The following is a 16,942-nucleotide window of genomic DNA, read 5'->3' as shown; positions in this document are numbered from 1 at the left end:
CCCAGTTGTGCAGATTTTTGCTCCTTTTATCTTTCTTCAGCCACAAGGTTGGCTTGAGGGGGCCTGCTTCCAGCTCATATTCCCAGTCCCAACTGCCAAACTTTTATTCCTTTCACAAGGCTATTTTTGTGTTAGACCAGCTTCCTGATCTGACCTACCTTGCGCAGACCCCCAGCAATTCCAGTCAGCAGGATGGCAGGACGAGACCACACAGAGGCAGAGATAACAGGGTGTATAAGAACCTTGCATGGCCACTGGAGATGAAGCAATGGCTTCACTTATCATGAAATTTTCAAACAGTATTATCAGCACATTCTGTTACCTCTGTCTCAACCCACACTCAGCAGCATCCCAGTCTTCTCTGGCAGCTTCTCTCCATTTTGACTGTTGACAATTCACTATAATTTTCCTTTCTCTTGGCACTATATTCCTGTGTGCCTTTCTTCCTACTGCTTTTACTGTAATGCTATGAATCTCCCAGCACAAAGTCAAAATTTGAGGATGCAGTTTTGCACGCTATTCCAACTCTTGCAAGCAATCATGGCTGCTAGAGGAATTGGTCCCTCTGTCCTCTGTCCTGCTGTCCCCCCATTTCCCACCCTGTGCTACCCTGTCTCCCCTGGGACAGGGACAAAGTTTGTGCTTAAGTAAACTGATCAGTCTTAACACTAACAAAAATTTAGTATTTCTTGGGCCACTGCCAACCAAGACCAGTTCCCTGCTCAGAGCAAGCACAAAATGACACAGCAGTCCGGACCAGCACAGCAGGACCAGTGCAACCACAGTAATGGGCTGGGGAAAGCTGAGCAGCCGCCTTCAATCTCAGTGCCAGCTTACGCTAGAATAATGCATCCATAAAATGACAATCTTACTGCCTAGACGCTCCCCAAATAGAATCATTTCTTTTAATTGGCATCACATTTTCAACCTTCCTCTACCACGGAAGCTGATTTATATGATAGACTATATGGCACTATTAGGAGTTCAGCAATTTCATATCTCAGTTCCTTTAGAAGTCTTTGGGGAGTAACATCTGATCCTGGTGATTTGTAACTATTCATTTTATTGATTTATTCTAAACCTACTTCTACTGACACTTCAATATGAGAAAGCTTAGACTCATTGCGCATGAAGAAACAGACCTGTGCAAAAAACTCCTCATGTCCCTGCACAGTGAGCACTGAGACAAATGATTATTTTAGCTTTTCTGCTATTGTCACACCAGCGTTGCTCCATGCATACAAACTCTGCTAAAGCCTTATTCCTCAGTGTGGGGCATGGCACCAACATGCACTTAGTCTACTTAGTTCATCAACTTTTCCCAGGACTTTGTGTTTACAGTGTTGGTCAGAATGATGACAAAAAGCATTTCAGTATGGACAAGCAGTAGAAGATAGGACTAGCAGGTATTGACTCTCTCCATTCTAAAGGCTGGAAAATAGGACCGCAAAGTGTTAGGTAAATATTTGCTCCCCTTGATATCAGTCTCTATGAATCAGACATAACCATGTTCACTTTGTGGCCATCACCAGAGCATGCTTTTAACACGTTTTATTCATTGGGAATAAAGCACAGTGAGCAAGAATCCTAACAGCATTCTTTGCAACAAAGAAACAACATCAAAAAGTAATCAGATCTTTTTTTTTCTTTCTTCTTTTTTCTTGGATTATTAAACAAAATTCAATGCCTAGGAGAAGCAGAAGTATATCCTTTTCTGGCATCACCATTCAGCAGCTCTCTTTGACTGCATCTGCTCACACAGGACAGCACAGCTCTCCTCTCAGAGGTATACACAGCTTCTCAGTGGGTGCCACCACCTCACACCAAAGCCCTATCTTTGGTGCAAGTGCAGGAAGAGAAGGAATTAAACAAAAGTAACCTCTACTTAAATAGCACTTACAGTCCAAATAGACATGGTCTGAGGGTACCTCCTTCCCTGACGCAAGGGTATGATCCAAAAGCTAAAACTACCTGCATGTATGAGGGGAGAATTCTCACTAATCCCAGAACCATTCATTCACAGTCCCAGATACAATGACACAGCATGGAACAAATGTCGCTAGTCCTTCATTTTCCAATTTTAAAGATATACAGACCGCATCTACACCTTTACACATCTATTTTAGACAGGTCATGAGAATTCATCTTCTTTTTCTGTCCCATCAATCGTTATTCAAGCATTCATCACAGAATTGTGAAATATCCTAAATTGGAGGAGACCCACAAGGGTGATCTGCCATCCTAATTTCCGTGGAAGCCTGTGGGTGTGATGACCATTGTGTCATTCCAGAGGTGGTCAAACACTGAATGCTGTCACTGTGAGGCAAGAGGTATGCTCAAACAGCAACCAGCCAGAGGATACTCAAAGAACAGACCAAAAATAGCATCCAAGGAAGGAAATGTTTCTCACATCCAGGTTAGAAAAGCTTTTGCAGAAGAGAAAAACTTACCTGAAAGAAATACTGCAGTCAATGGGATGGCTTTCAAGATCCTGAGACGCTAAGATTTGGCTTCTTGGAGATTACTCATTCAAATCCTGATCCTCAATGAGGATTAGCCAGGAGGCATGCCTAGCATTTTCTGCCTAGTTATTGACTTATTTCAGGGGCCTCACTGTTCAATTCTTAAACTGTGCAAGCAGCAGGCACCCCAGTGACTCCAACAATCATAGAGATTATTCAAAAAAGTTGACAGTTATAGAAATGGAAGAATTTCCAACCATGTCACAGCAGGAAACAAAAGGAATGGCTTTCTTGGGAGGTGGTATGTGACAGGCCACAGCAACCTAACAAAAAAAACCCTCCTTTTGAGATAGAAGGCTGTAAGGATTGTTAGTAGCAAGTCCCCATTTACAATGCTGCCATGAGAGCTCACATGTATTACTAATAAAGTCATTACCAAAAACTCCTGTAATTAAACAGTTATTAAGTATGGCAGCTTGAAGAGTATTGCAAAACTCAGACTTTCAAGACATCTTTGCCACAAAAGACATCTGAACTACAGGATAATTCAGGTATGCACATGGTAATATCTCCTTTAGCATCCTTAGCTGCTGTAACAGCGCTCAGCCATATCAGAGACACTGGGACTCCTCAGGATGGCTGGAAGTGTCCCCAACTCTCTATCATAGCAGATGCTCTGAGAGCAGAATGCTTCAGGTATCTTACTATGGGATTAGCAGCAAATGCAGAGTGCTGTGTGGCCTGGGCTAGGCACTAGTTGACTTACTGAAGAGCCCCAGGGCCCTCCTTTATTCTCAGAGCTACAAACTCTTCTGTCTGGGACTAGAGAATGTCTGGATCTACTGACACCATTCAGCCATGTCAATGGTTAGGAAGTGGTACTCCATGGCCACTCTAGCCCCAAGAGAATGCAGATGTTCTCTGTAACGACCACTGAGGGCTGTAATTATGATTTGTTATAGAAAAGGCAAGAAAACATGTGAAATGTCCCTGACTGCGAATCCATGCCAAGGATCAAACAGAACAACAGCTCCTGTGCATGAGGATATTTAACAAATACTCTTTCCAAAATACATTTCAAATAAGCAAACCAGGTGGGGGCTGCAGGGAAAACAGGAGGCTGAAGAAGTCATCCTGGAACTGAAAAACCAGCAGCAGGAGCAGCAGCAGCTGGGTACATCATTTTCCTTTTCTGTTCCACTAAGCTATGTCTGCAAAGACACAAACCTGTGGGGCCTTCCAACTCTACCATCCTCTATGATGGTCCAGAATGAGCTACTTTAACCACAGCTACTTTGTTTGAGCCCTGGAACCCAGTGAGCCCTGGTCACAAAGCAGAGCAAATTGTTTCTTTCTCAGAGGAGATGCAGTAAGGCAAGATAGGTGAGGAGACTCCAATCTACCTCTAAATACTTAAAACTAAGTATTTAAAAAACTAGTCAAGCAGTGGCTTTAGCACTGGTTTTGATGGCAGTTTACCAGCCCCTCTCTGTAACAATAAGAACAGGCTTACAAACTGCCTCCTGCTGACAGGAAGAGACCAAACAGGGGAAGAACAGAAAAGATAATACAGGTGAGAATGTATTTAGCACCTAATGCTTTGTATAAGGAGCCCTTTGTACTTAAAAACACTGAAATACAATGCATAACGCTAGTGAAAGTCTCACTGTTTTTCAGCAAGATTATGAGCTTATAAAAAATAGCTGAGGCAGTCTCTAAGGGCGGGTCACTGATGTTTCTCAGTCTGCAGGCAATAAACATTCATGGAGAAACTTATTCTGGATCTAACATTTGATCTTAAGGGCCAGCTAAGGACCCTCCCCACACTGCCTATAGAACCAGGCTGACATCATCCACAGAAGCAAAACAATCACAGCCTCCCTCTGCACTAAATATTAATGTCTAGGCAGACAAAAGCAGCACCACGAATACCATCATAATACCACTACCAGACACTCCATATATTTCTTCAGGGCATTCATGCATCTTCGCTAGGAAGATGCCCATTGTCCCACGTTAAACTAATGACTTGTTCCAAGAACCCAATCCTGGCATTCCTCTGGGAATCACAGATGTTATTTATATTTGCAGTCACTTAAAAGGATTAAAGTCTGTTTATTCTCAGTAATCTCATTTGTAGAGAGAGACATATGCAGCCACGAGGAGCACGCACGTGAACCCTGTTGGGGAGCAATGGAACGCCAGGCTCCATGCACAGTCAGTGCCTCTCTCGGCTCCTTGGGATGTGGGACCTGGGGAGCTCTCGGTAGCCCTTCCACTTTCATTAAGCTCTATGGGAATTGCAGGCACTCCTGATGAACTACTACAGGAGCTCCTGTGACAGCGAGCCATGCATGGAGCCAGGAGATCCCACTGAAAATTAAACTGCATGTCAAGTAGCCCGATCAATATAATCATTGCTCCGGGCTGGAACAAATTGCAATGTCTGGTTGAAGACACATAAGTACAGCATCAGCTCCACAGCGTTAGGAGGAAATTTATAAGCCGCACTTGAAGAGTGCGCCGAAGCGGTGGCAAATCGAGCGGCAGCGCGAAGGCTGAAGCCGAGTGCCGGGCTGTGACGGAGGCTTCAGGCCCGGGGACGGCACCCGCTCCACTCCGCACGAAGTTGCCTCCCGGCTGCCTGCGCCCCGAGGCCGCGTGCCGCACGTTCTTGTTTTGCTCGCCCCGTGCCAGCGTCGGGAAGCGGCCGGCTTCCAGTCGGTGTACCCGCATCGCCCCCCGCCCCCTCTCGGCCGCCCGGGACCCCGCTGCCGGGCGCGCTTCTTACCCGTCTCTTTGTCCTGCGCGGCTTCCAGGTGCAGGTCGCTCAGAAGATGCTCTAAAATCTTCTCCGGCGTCCCCGACACCACCACGTACCTGTCGGAAAGCAGAGAATCCCCGGAGTCATCCTCCGTGGACGACTGCGAGCGGCTGCTCCACTCGTCTTCCTCGTCCTCCTCGTCGATGTACTTGAAGTACGGCACGTCGAAGGTGGGCAGCGGCCGCTCCGCAGCCAGCGTCTCGGGCACCCGCGCCCGGCCGCTCCCCATGGCTCCCGGCTCAGCGCTGCCGCCCCTACGCGCGCCCCCCGGGGGCCATCGCCCTGCCGGGGCCGCAGCCCCGCCCGGGAGCCGCCGCCGCCGCCGCCGCCGCCTCGCACAGCGCCCGGCCCGGCCCCGCGCAGCCCCGAGCCGCGGTGCCTTACCTCCCGCGCCGCTCGGGGGCCGGGCTGCGTGACCACACCTTCCGCAGCACCAGTGCGGGGCCGGCCTCCTCCCGCGGCCGCCGGCGGCCGCCTCCATCGTCCGCTTGCTGCTAGACAGACAGACAGACAGTCGTCAGTAGCCGCTCTGCGAGCAGTTCCCGGCCCCCAGCCCAGGGTAACGCTCAACGTTAAGTGTGAACGTGGCCAGCGCTCCCCAGATCTCCGCCGATAGCTTACGGCTGATGTGCGTTCTATAGAGCTCCGCTTCCGCAGTTAAACAAAGGCAGTAAGCCGTTGGGGTAGGCACTCAATGAAAGCATCTGTGGAAATGTTTTGTGCGTAGATTTCCCTTCCCTTGCAACAACTTTTGAACTCGGGCAGCACGCCGGCACAGAGAGCGGAGCGCGGCGGCAGCCTCCGGCAGAGCCCGAGCTGCGCTGCGGAGTACGGCCGTGCCGGCACATCCCGCAACCCGAACGCTGCCGCAGCGCAGGAGCCGAGCTCCGGGACAGGCTGTGTCTGAGTCCCGGCTCTGCCCTGCTTTAGTCTGAGCGTTCAGCGTGTCAGACAAACATTCCGATTCTTTGATTTCTGCTAAGAGCGGTCGGTCTAACTGCTGGCATGCTCCAAGACGCAGCCCTGCCCTGGACAAGTTTTTTCTCTCTGCAAACAACATGTAGGATTGATCTGTGAAATATCTGCAAGGGCAGGCATGCAGGTACCACACCACTTAACATCAAATCCTCACTGTAAGGCTCCCAAAGGACATTAGTGAGGAGCCACACTGCAAGAATACTGAAGCATAACTGCAATCTTCTGTCTCACAGCCACGGGTTGGTGCTGCCTGCATGTACAGAAAGCTGCGCTGAGAGAAGCAGCAGAAGAGAAAGAACCCATGAGCAAGAACCAGGCACAGCATTACCACTGCTCAGTAGCAGGGAAGTTTATACACATGCATCCACTTCTGTCTCTGGCATCCTTTGAGCCCTGATACTCATTCCCTGTGCTCACTAACACTGTGATCTGCAGCATGAATGGGGCGTGCGTGTGCTTACACATCTATTTCACACAGATGGAAATGGCCTTTAAGCTCAACAACAGACATGACACACGTGAGCAGTGAGTGAGCATAGAGCACCATGAGAGAGAAGGCTCTGCTGCACTGAGCAGTGTCTGTTCCAGAGGGCAGCGCTCCTGCTACAGCATCCCACAGGCAGTATCACGCCCAAAAAGCCTTTGGATAACTGTATGCAAATTCACTGTGTGCAGCACCCCAGTGGGGAGATTCTCACACAGCACTTCTTTTTGTCCTTGCCCTTTTCATCAATTGTCAGGGAAGAATAACAAGCAACCTATTGTATCAGGAATCATTATTTCCACAAAGTCGTGAGGAGGAGCAGAGAATTTCTTCATTTTGATCTCTTCTGTTGTAAATAATTTCACTCGAGGAGAGCAATTATTGCTTCATTACAATCCCACTTATATGCAACATAACTCTGTGTTCAGCCAGACCCTTTAATCACACCACAAGCAACAACAATTAACCTGCACAAAGGAAAACCCAGAGACAAGTGTTGTGGATTCTCCCACTGTTCACAAGTTCTGATTTCACGATAGATATTATTCTAAAATGACACAAAGCCACGCTCCATTTCTTGGAATCCTGAACAGTCTGTGAAATAATTAATCTCCCTGGCAGCCAGTCGGGCTGCTCTCAGTGCACTCTATCCAGCGGTGGATGAGGACAGGGCCTCCAGGTGACAGCAGCATGTGCTGAGGAGCAGGGTAGCCCCCAGCTGAGCCTTACAAGCCAGCATGCTGACTCCAGTGACATTTCCACAATGCTGACAATGAACTAGACCTCCCAGCACTTGTTCAGACCATTACACAGCCCTCACTAGGGTACCCTGCACAAACCACACACGGCTCAGCGCTGCCACTGCTCCCACCACATCAACAGAACAGTATCTTACGCTCAGGTGGGTGACGTTGCCCCTCAGCCTGCAGCCTCCTGTGCTGCCTGCTTGACCCTTTCCTTTGGATTTGTGCACTTGTAGGGGCACGACAATACCCATATGTGGCCTCGAGCAAACCACTTGCCCAGACTCTTCATGCCTCAGCTGCCTCTTCAAAAGCACCGCTCACTCCCACGCTACACAAGTGCTAGGAATGTTTTTTCCACATTTATTACGGCTTTTAATGAATCCTCTCATCTCCTGATAGCTGATCACGACACTATCAACCTCTATGCCATTTCCCAGCAGGCGTTCCAAGCCAGCAGCATGGCCCTCGGTACTTGGCAGCCTTTTGGCCAATATTATGGTCAAGTTTCCACCACTCCCATCTATCTTTCTCCTACTGAGATAAGCTATTTATCTCCCAAGCAATATATTTTAACAGCAGACAAGCACTGTCTTTTTTTTTCAGTGTGAAAGTAGGCCTGGGGTGGTATAAATATTTATATGCTTACTGGAACAAAACATGGAGCTCCTTGCTTAGCGGGCCTTAACTTGTGTAGGTTACGCTTCGCATGAGCAGGAATATGCCCATCTGAGTTATTGCTGGAGCAGAAGGAAGAGGAATCTGTGCTAGTGCTGCGCACAGCCCCGGTGTGTCAGCAGCTTTGTTACAGAGGACAGCTGCAATCACAGAATACCCCGAGTTGGAAGGAACTCATAAGGATCAAGTCCAGGTCCAGGCTCCACACAGCACCACCCAAAACTCAAACTATATGTCTGAGGACATTGTCCAGATGCTCCTTGAACACCGTTGGCTTGCGGCTATGCCCACTCCCCTGGGCAACCTGTTCCATGCCTACTGCCCTCTGGTGCAGAACCTTTTCCTAACCCCCAACCTGACCCTGTCCTGTTGCACTTGGTTTCTGCACTTTCTGCAATTGGCATGGAAGAACTCACCTTCCAGTCAAAGCAGCCAATAAATCTGATATCAGCTAGGGACATTTCCATGTCACTCGAATTCCTCGGTTTGGACCTAACTGAACAAATTGAAATGGAAACTGCACACAGAACGTGCTGCCTGCTAGCTGCTGGAAACATCCACAGCTGGAAACGGAGCTGAAAAGCTCTGTGTGACCCAGAACTCTTGGCAGCCCATTTCTTCCTAAAAAGAACAGTGCTCTGCAAAGGACATGTAATACTGTATCTTTCCCAGGACAGGTTATCTGTACATTGCTATAGACATCAGTGAAGCACCTGTAGCGTGGAAACACCACTAGCTAGCAATGCTCTTCCCAATGACAGAACTTTTCTCTACACTTTCTTTTCAAAAAAGGGAGCTAGAGCTACCTTGTTATAGACAGGCTCTCACATTACTGATCTCAATGGGTAAAGTAACAGAAATTAAGAGAGAAGCTGAATAAAGGCATCTACAGAGCACCAAAAAGCCAGCTCACATACCATTTTCTTGCTGCCAAACAATTGAGCAAAGGCAAAAAGGAGAATCCTTGAGCAACACACAACAAAGCAAATCTTATAGAGGCTATCTACTTCAAAATCACATTAAATAACAAGGAAATTGCCTTCTCTAGGAGCTATAGAGTGCAAGAACATTTTGTTTTCATAGACAGTTTGGTATAACTGACTCAACACAATCAGACAATGCTGATCACATCTGCCTCTGTTTTGTGTTGTGTTTTGTGTTGTCATCCTTGAGCAATGGGGAAAACAGACAGAGGATTCCCAGGACCATTCGTGTCCCAAACAGTGGGACCCCTGCCCTGCTCAGGGAACCCATGGAACATCCCTGCATCCAAATCTGGGGGTACAAGGAAATATTTCTCTGTGAGAAGTGTGAAATTCAAAGCTGGAGGCTGGAAGGCACTTGGAAACGTAAGGGTAAAGGAGGGCCCACTGACGTACAGGGAAGCTGCTCCAATAGGTGGAAAAGCAGGACAAGAGACACCAAGTAAAAAGATCCTCATTGCAGAAGTCTGATAGTTTTCTTGAACAGATATATTTTTGTTCGGATGTTGCATGGATTTTTATGAAGATGAAAAAAAAAAAAAAAAAAAAAAAAGAAAGAAAGAAAGCCACAAAGACTGATCCCAGAGGGATTTTAAATCCCACTTCAGAAGTAGAAGGGTACAGGAGCTTTTTAGAGAAACCACTGTCAGGTATTTTTTAACATAGCAAAACAGAGTTTACATCTAACCTTATTCTTAGCAGCCTCTCAACCACATTAGCTCTATTTTTCATTAAAAACTGAGGCAGACACCTTTTGGAACAAGCAGATAAGATTTGACAGGCTCACACACAACCAAAAATGGATGTTCACAATGTGAGGTGTTTACAAATGCTAGTAGTAGACAATGAGATTAGTTCTAGCTATAAAATACATATTTGTATTACACATGTGGCAGAAAGCAGGAAAAGTAAAGCATCCTATTAGCAGCTTCCCCTATAAGCGACCAACATCTATCAAAGATTAAAGATGATTACTTGCTTATACCTTGCTATGTTTTTACTTGGAATCTGTAAGCAGATTTAGATTTCAAGTCACCTACGTAGACATACCCATACCAAAAAATGGCACTGTTCTTTACAGGATATCTCTCGTTTTCTGACTAGAAACTGGAAATGAACACATCACAATTAAAGTGGAGACTGACTGCAGTACCTCTGATCTCTGTGGATAATACATCTCAGAATGTGTTGCCATATTTCACTGAGTTTTGAGAGAGCCCAATATCTACATTAAGAGGCTCGAGTCACTTTCAACTGCAGCAGGAAAAAAGCATTTCAAAGTCACCAGCACAACTGACCTGAGCTACGGAAGGAGACTGGTAAATATTCTTTTATTCTAGAAAGACAGAAATAAAAAAAAATGTTACTATTCTACCTCAACTTACAATTGTAGCACAAAACATTTTAAATGGGACTGCCTATTTTGTAGCCAGTTGCATGTCTACCACTTTTTCCAAATTTCAAGGGAAAAATTACTCTACTGAACAGCAGGATGATCAAAAGCAGCTTTTCTTGTGGCAATTTTTAAGAATAATAAGAATTAAAAAATACTCTCAAAAGGTTATGCTATTTTATTTCACCACAAAGCACAGCCTGTAGAACATTTTATTATTTTTCTCATTGCGTGAACTTTTCTCCAATTCTTCTCGGTACTCAGATATTTCTATTTCTCTGTCTACCATTTAAATCTACTTGTATAGCTATGTGCTAATCCAGAGAATACTGAGAAAAACAGATATCCACTAATGAAAAATTCAAATGGCTTATGCAGTAATTTCATTTTGTCTGTGAGTGACTTCTGACTAGTCTATAAAACTACAAAACACTTGGAATTATTCAACTGCCACCTCCAAAGGGAACGCAGGGACCACACCAAAACTTCCCTGTGTCTCACACCGTGCTCCCTGTCTCAGTGATGCACAGCAAAGAACCCCAGTTATGCTGATCAGAACCTGCTCTGAGTAAGTTCACTTTGCACATGGTGCTAAAACAAGCACGAGCCACATCTTGGCCAAAAAAATCAAAATCTTTTGGAATATCACGTCTAGCAATGCAGAGAAAAAGGCCCTTTCGCAAAAATTGTTGGTGCTGTCATCTGCATACTGAGTGGCTGCTGCAAAGGCAACGTTAATAATAAGCTACCCTTGTAGAGGGGTCAAACGGATAGTGCTGGTAAGACAGAGATGACAGACAACAGGCATCAGGGAAAAGATTAATATCCCTACACAGTCATACATCAAGGAACTCAATTTTTGCCTGTAATCCCAAAACTGCTGAGAGTAGGATTATTTCTGCTTTCCCTATTACTAAGAAGAAAGAAACCACTCACGGGAACAGGCCTCTGCTAAACACAGTCCTCGTGTGAGTAGAAGGCAAAAGAAACCTCAGTCACATATCTTCCTGAGCTACAGCAGTGATCCCACTGCAGGCAAAACTGGGGCTTCATTGTGCAGATCACTTAAAAAAGTAAAAATCTGTACAGTTCAGGAAAGCCAAAGGAAAAAGAGGAGAGCCTTCCACTGTGTTCCACAGCAGGTTAGTGACAAGGAATGGACCAAGGCCAGGCCCCTGACTGAGCCCCCATTACCTCCAACTATTGCCATTTAAAAGCATCTTTATGGATCGGAGGTCAATGAAAGGAAGCAAAATGTCTAACATGGGGAAAAAAGCACAGTTGCTAAAATAACATGAAAGAAAGCATTACTGGTGTCACAATCACCAAAGTAATGACTTCATAGCCTCAGCCCTCCACAACTCCTTGTTGTATAATGACAAATGTCTTTTTGAGACAACTGAAGGCTGTGCGTTTCGTTTTCCCCTGTCTTTGAGCACTCATTCTTCACAGCTCTTTGGAGATAAGTCTGACAGCCTGACAGAGTGCTGCCACCTTGGCAAGGACAACCCAGGAGTCCTTCCCTCTGAAACCACACAAAAGCTGAGGAGAAAAGGAGGGGGGATTGTGAGAGACAAAAGACATGAGGACAATATTAATATTGTTATCATTCTCTCACAGCTGGCAGGGCAGCACTTATTTCAAAAACACAAGGATATGGAAGAACTGAAGGCCTAGAGCACGTGTACTTGAAAAAAGAAATAAAAATAAAAAACCCAAACCTGAAACAAGGCAGGATAAATTAATGTGAGTGTAGAAGCAAAGGGGCAGGTGCTAACTATCTCTTTCAGTTGCCATGGGATTAGCGCAGCAGTGTGGAGCTGGATGGAGATTTTTCAACACAACTTCTTTTTCCTTTTGAAAATACGTGGATTCCTGAGAACTGACCCTCTGCCTTCTGCCAAAGGAAAGCCAAGCTGTCAGGCTCTCTGCACTCCCCATGCTGCCAGGGCCTCAGGGTCCCAGTCCCTTGCCTGGGCATCCAAGTCCCTGAGCCTTCAGAATAGGTGGCTGGAGAACTAAGTCTGTACTTCTACTCTCATTTTCAACTGTATTGTTTTCACCTGAATCAGAACTTTCTCCTCTGAAGAATTAAGACTTTCTACAGGACAAAAAGCCTATAGTCAGGTGCAAGTATCTGTCTTGCACATAAAGCACCAGTTCAACCCAGCAGTTGCTGACAGAAGCGTGTTTCAGTGATATAGTGACAGAGGATCAAGCCTTAGTTCAGTGAAATTCATGAAGGAAATAACAGGATGACTACAGGACTTCTTAGTTATGAAGTGGGGAAGACTTCAGACTTCACCCAGATACCCCAAGACTGCCAACACTAACTACTACTGCCATATGTGTAAGGGAAAATAAAAACAAGGGTGATTTATACACAGAAGCTCTACTTGAGAATAATCTTGACAACATAGATGTTAAATTCTAGAAATTACTGGAATACAAGAGGAACTAAATAACAAATTGATTAACATCTGAAAGAGCTGGAACTCAGCTTCCACGGCAGCATGCACGCAGCTCTCCCACAGCCATGAAAACTGCAGAACATAACTCAATAACATTAGTTGGTTTAATTTATTAACATAGACAAATATTCACCTTGGTAAGGACACATGTGCAAAGGCTTTACAGCCTCTATAATGGACATAGCAATAAATAAAGTCTCCTGAATGAAAGGAAGAGAGACGGCAGTAAATATATGACACTGTCAGCCTTACACTGTTCTAATTACCTACGTTGGGCACCTACAGCTTCTTAGTCAAACAGACATGGCTGTTAGTCTCTTTTTTTTCCAACTTATGCACAGTGTGAAATAAAACATTATTTGTAAAAACTGATTTATCCTGTCACTGTCTGCCAGGGAAACCTTTGTCTCCTGCCCTAGGTCTGTAGCACCACTGAATGCTGACACTGCCACTCTAGTACAAAAAAAAAAGGAAATGGGGAAATACAAGCATGTATGCTATCCATATTATAAGCCATAAATGCAAGCATGGAGGATTAAAACTTAGCTACCAAACTGAGGTGCCGTTTGCATTTATCCCTGAAAAGCACCTATCTTTTCCTAAAGCCCCTACGCTCACAGAAAGAAGGAACCGATTGTTCACAATCAAACATCGAGCAAAAAAGCCTGTCTGGTTCTGGCTTCACAAAAGGCTTAAAATGAACTCCAGAAACCAGATTACTATATGAAGCTCATGCTCACTCCAGAGAACTCCAAAACCAAAATTTCTCAAACACACTGACATTTAACAGAGCTTCCAAGAGAAAGTGTGAACAAGCACTGAATAAGGCAGTAAAACATATATTCCAAACCAACATTTAAAATAAGACCAAGGTACTTATCTGCTAATCGAACAGAAACAGTCACAAACTAGAGTCTACCCTGTGTTTGTTTTTTTTCTGAGTTGGATATAATGCTGCGATTTCTTCTGAGAAGAAAAAAAAATTATTATCACACTGAATATCATGTCTTTGGGTTTAGATGACAGTTTTAACTACCTCCAAAATAGCCTGAAATTACCAGTCTTTTTCTAAACCTTCCTAATGGTTCTTTTGCTAATTAATTAATGCATCTAAATCACTTGAAAATAGGTAAGCTACTAATCACATACAGACTTGATAATGTATCCTAAGGAGATAATGAAGCTGCCAAAAAAAAAAAAAAAAAGGAAAAAAGGGGTAGAAGGAAAAATAAAGCCCACTCTTTCCATTTAATAGTATTCTGCATTTCTTAAGCAGGGTAAAATGCCTACTAACTCCAATAGTATATAACAGAAATATTTTGGTAGATTTGTTGTCTACATTTAGCAAGAATATGAAAGAAAAGAGAGAAAAGGAGGGGAAGAGGAGGTTAACAATTAACCAGTTATTTATTGGCAGTAATCTACCCCAAAGCGGAGGTTACAACATGCAAGAAAGAAATTTCATTGCAAGATTACAATAGAAAAAAAGAAGGGATTTCTTGTATACTTATGTAAAGAATAATACTTTATAAAATTAAAATTTCAGGTATTGAGGAAACCAAAATGTCGCAAACAGTAATAATCACAAAAAATATACAATGCCAGCTAGATGTGGTAACATTTTATATTTCTCCTGTTTTATGAATTTAAATAATCACATGTTGAGATACTTCAGTTTTTTCCAGAGAGGTGAAAATATCTGCTGCTTGACTGACTATACGGTCTAAAAAAACATTTCAGTATGAATGCTGGCAGTCTCCTCTCTGCTTCTTTTTGGTAATACAATCGTGTCCAACTTTAGGAGGAAGGTAAGTTAGTTACACCAAGGGCAATCTCAACATTTATACAAGTTATGGAATAGAAAAAATGCATAGTTACCATGGCAACTGGTAAATCACATGGTTTCTGCAATGAGATGCAAGGCATCTTGAGTAAACACTCATACGTATGCTTGTGTGTCCTCTGCACAGAATGCTCCTTTGTTGAGGAATGTGCACAGGAGTGCCATAGTCCAGACTGCACTGTCTCCTCCACAAAAAGTTGGTACAAGTGATTCAAAATGTTATTTTCGTACGGGATCTTTTAACTGGACCCATCATTAGAAAAGAAAGGACTACTAAAATAATAAGAATAATAATAAGCAATTGAATGCTTTGTTATGATTCACCTCAGTCAAAACTTAACATTTAACACTGACAACGTGCCTCTCAAGGTCACATTGGACCTGGCACCAGAAGACTGCTCACAGCAGTGCTAGAGGAGTGCTCCTGTTGGATGAGGAGCTGTTGGATGTGCAGCAGCACACTGTGGGCAGATGGAGCTGCTCCTGTCCCCAGCCACCTGCCCCACCCATTAGATGGATGTCCGTTCCCATGAAGCAAGGACATCCGATCTGCCCTTGCCTCAGTCCCAAACCATGCTGCTGCATGCTTTTGCAGGCTCTGATCTTATCAGCAGCCAAAATTCAGACTCTCCCTCAGAGGCCTCCCCTCTTCCCAACTTTCTACAAAGACAGCTCTTCCAGAAAAATCTCCCCAGACTATATTCCTTTCCTGCCAGTCACATCCACAGAACACTAAAATTTCCATCAGTCTCTGGGCTGCTGCTCTTTTCTAGCTTTCATTCAACCACTATCATGTCCACACATGGCTCCCTCCCCATCCTTTTAGTTCACTTCCAAGAGCAGCATCAACACATGATTCCCCAGCAATCTTCCTTGGATCACCATCTTTCTCCTCCCCCAAAATGTCTTCTCCTTCTTGGACACCCAAGCAACCCGACACAGCGTCACCTACAGGAAATGACAGAGAGCAACAGTGCAATACTACATGCCGGTATCTAATATCACACCAGACACAGAGGGATTTCTCTGGCCACCGGTGCAGATTCCCTTCTGACCCTGTTCTCTATCCCATCCCACATTCCATCACCACCACTTCACAGCAGACCACTGACTCCCTGGACACTACCAACACCTATGGTTGTGCCCAAGAAACAACAAAGCCCTTCCATATCTCTGATCCTCACCTCTCTTCCCTCATTCCCAGCTCAGACTCCTTCCCGACTATCATAGCTTTATGTAAGAGCTTTATTTAGATTTGTATTCTTTTTGTGTGCAAACTCGAGTTCTCACCTAACCAACCCCTTCCTCCTTACTCAGGAAAGCGTTTTTACAGCTGTATCTCTCAGTTACCCTAACTCATTCCAGCAATAACTTCTTAAACCTGTTTTCTTTGCCATTCCCATCCCACTGGCCATTTGCTGTTTGACCTGAACCTTGACAGGTAAAGAGATGTCACAGCTGAAGAAGAGACATGTTCCGGAATTCATCAGCTGTCAGAGAGATTTGAGCAAAGGAAAGAGAAAATGAGATGTGTGAACAAATGACCAGGTCTTACCTCCCTAATAGAACCCTGTGGAGAGGGTTACAATATCCAAGTACTCTAGGGAAATAATTAATGATCCTTTCTTCAGTTCAGTCATGTTTCAAGAAGCAATCGCCTGAGTTACTAAGTGCTTGAGACTGCCTCTGTAATTGCGATGATTTATTTTATGCGTTATCCTAACTACAGCACTAGGTCAGGAGGACTTGTGCCTTATGGATGCCTTGAATTTTAACACAGCCATAGGAGGATTCAGAGAATGCAATCTGAAAGACCACAGTAGTTCAACTGGGGAAAAAAGAAGTCTATAAATCTCTAGTATCAGAAATATTAAGGCTTCTGTTAGGTTTTTAATAAAATGAATCATATTTTCAGGTAATTTGAAACAGAAGTGGCTTACATTTTCCTCTGCTCCCTTGAAATGCAAGTGATCACAATCTAATGTTATTAAAGATCCATTAGGATTTATGTTCCAGTGTTAGTAACAAACGTGTAACTATCCACTCATGTAACTACCCAGGAAAGGCAAAAAAGGAAAGAAAA

The 16,942-nt window shown here is 44.5% G+C and overlaps 1 protein-coding gene across 1 annotated transcript in view; it reads right to left on the bottom strand.

Moving 5' to 3' along the window:
- Nucleotides 1-16,942, bottom strand: part of RAPGEF5 (Rap guanine nucleotide exchange factor 5) — a gene marked incomplete at both ends in the record, with an annotated part of 148,551 nt that overhangs the window by 50,781 nt on the left and 80,828 nt on the right. The window contains 2 exons of the mRNA XM_079538593.1: nucleotides 5,254-5,342; nucleotides 5,671-5,777. Of these exons, the coding sequence (XP_079394719.1) occupies nucleotides 5,254-5,342; nucleotides 5,671-5,777 (196 nt within the window). The remainder of the gene's footprint in view (nucleotides 1-5,253; nucleotides 5,343-5,670; nucleotides 5,778-16,942) is intronic.

This window comes from Tetrao urogallus (assembly GCF_951394365.1).
Source record: "Tetrao urogallus genome assembly, chromosome: 7".
Classification (NCBI taxonomy): domain Eukaryota; kingdom Metazoa; phylum Chordata; class Aves; order Galliformes; family Phasianidae; genus Tetrao; species Tetrao urogallus.
This window is presented reverse-complemented; position numbering and strand designations above follow the sequence as displayed.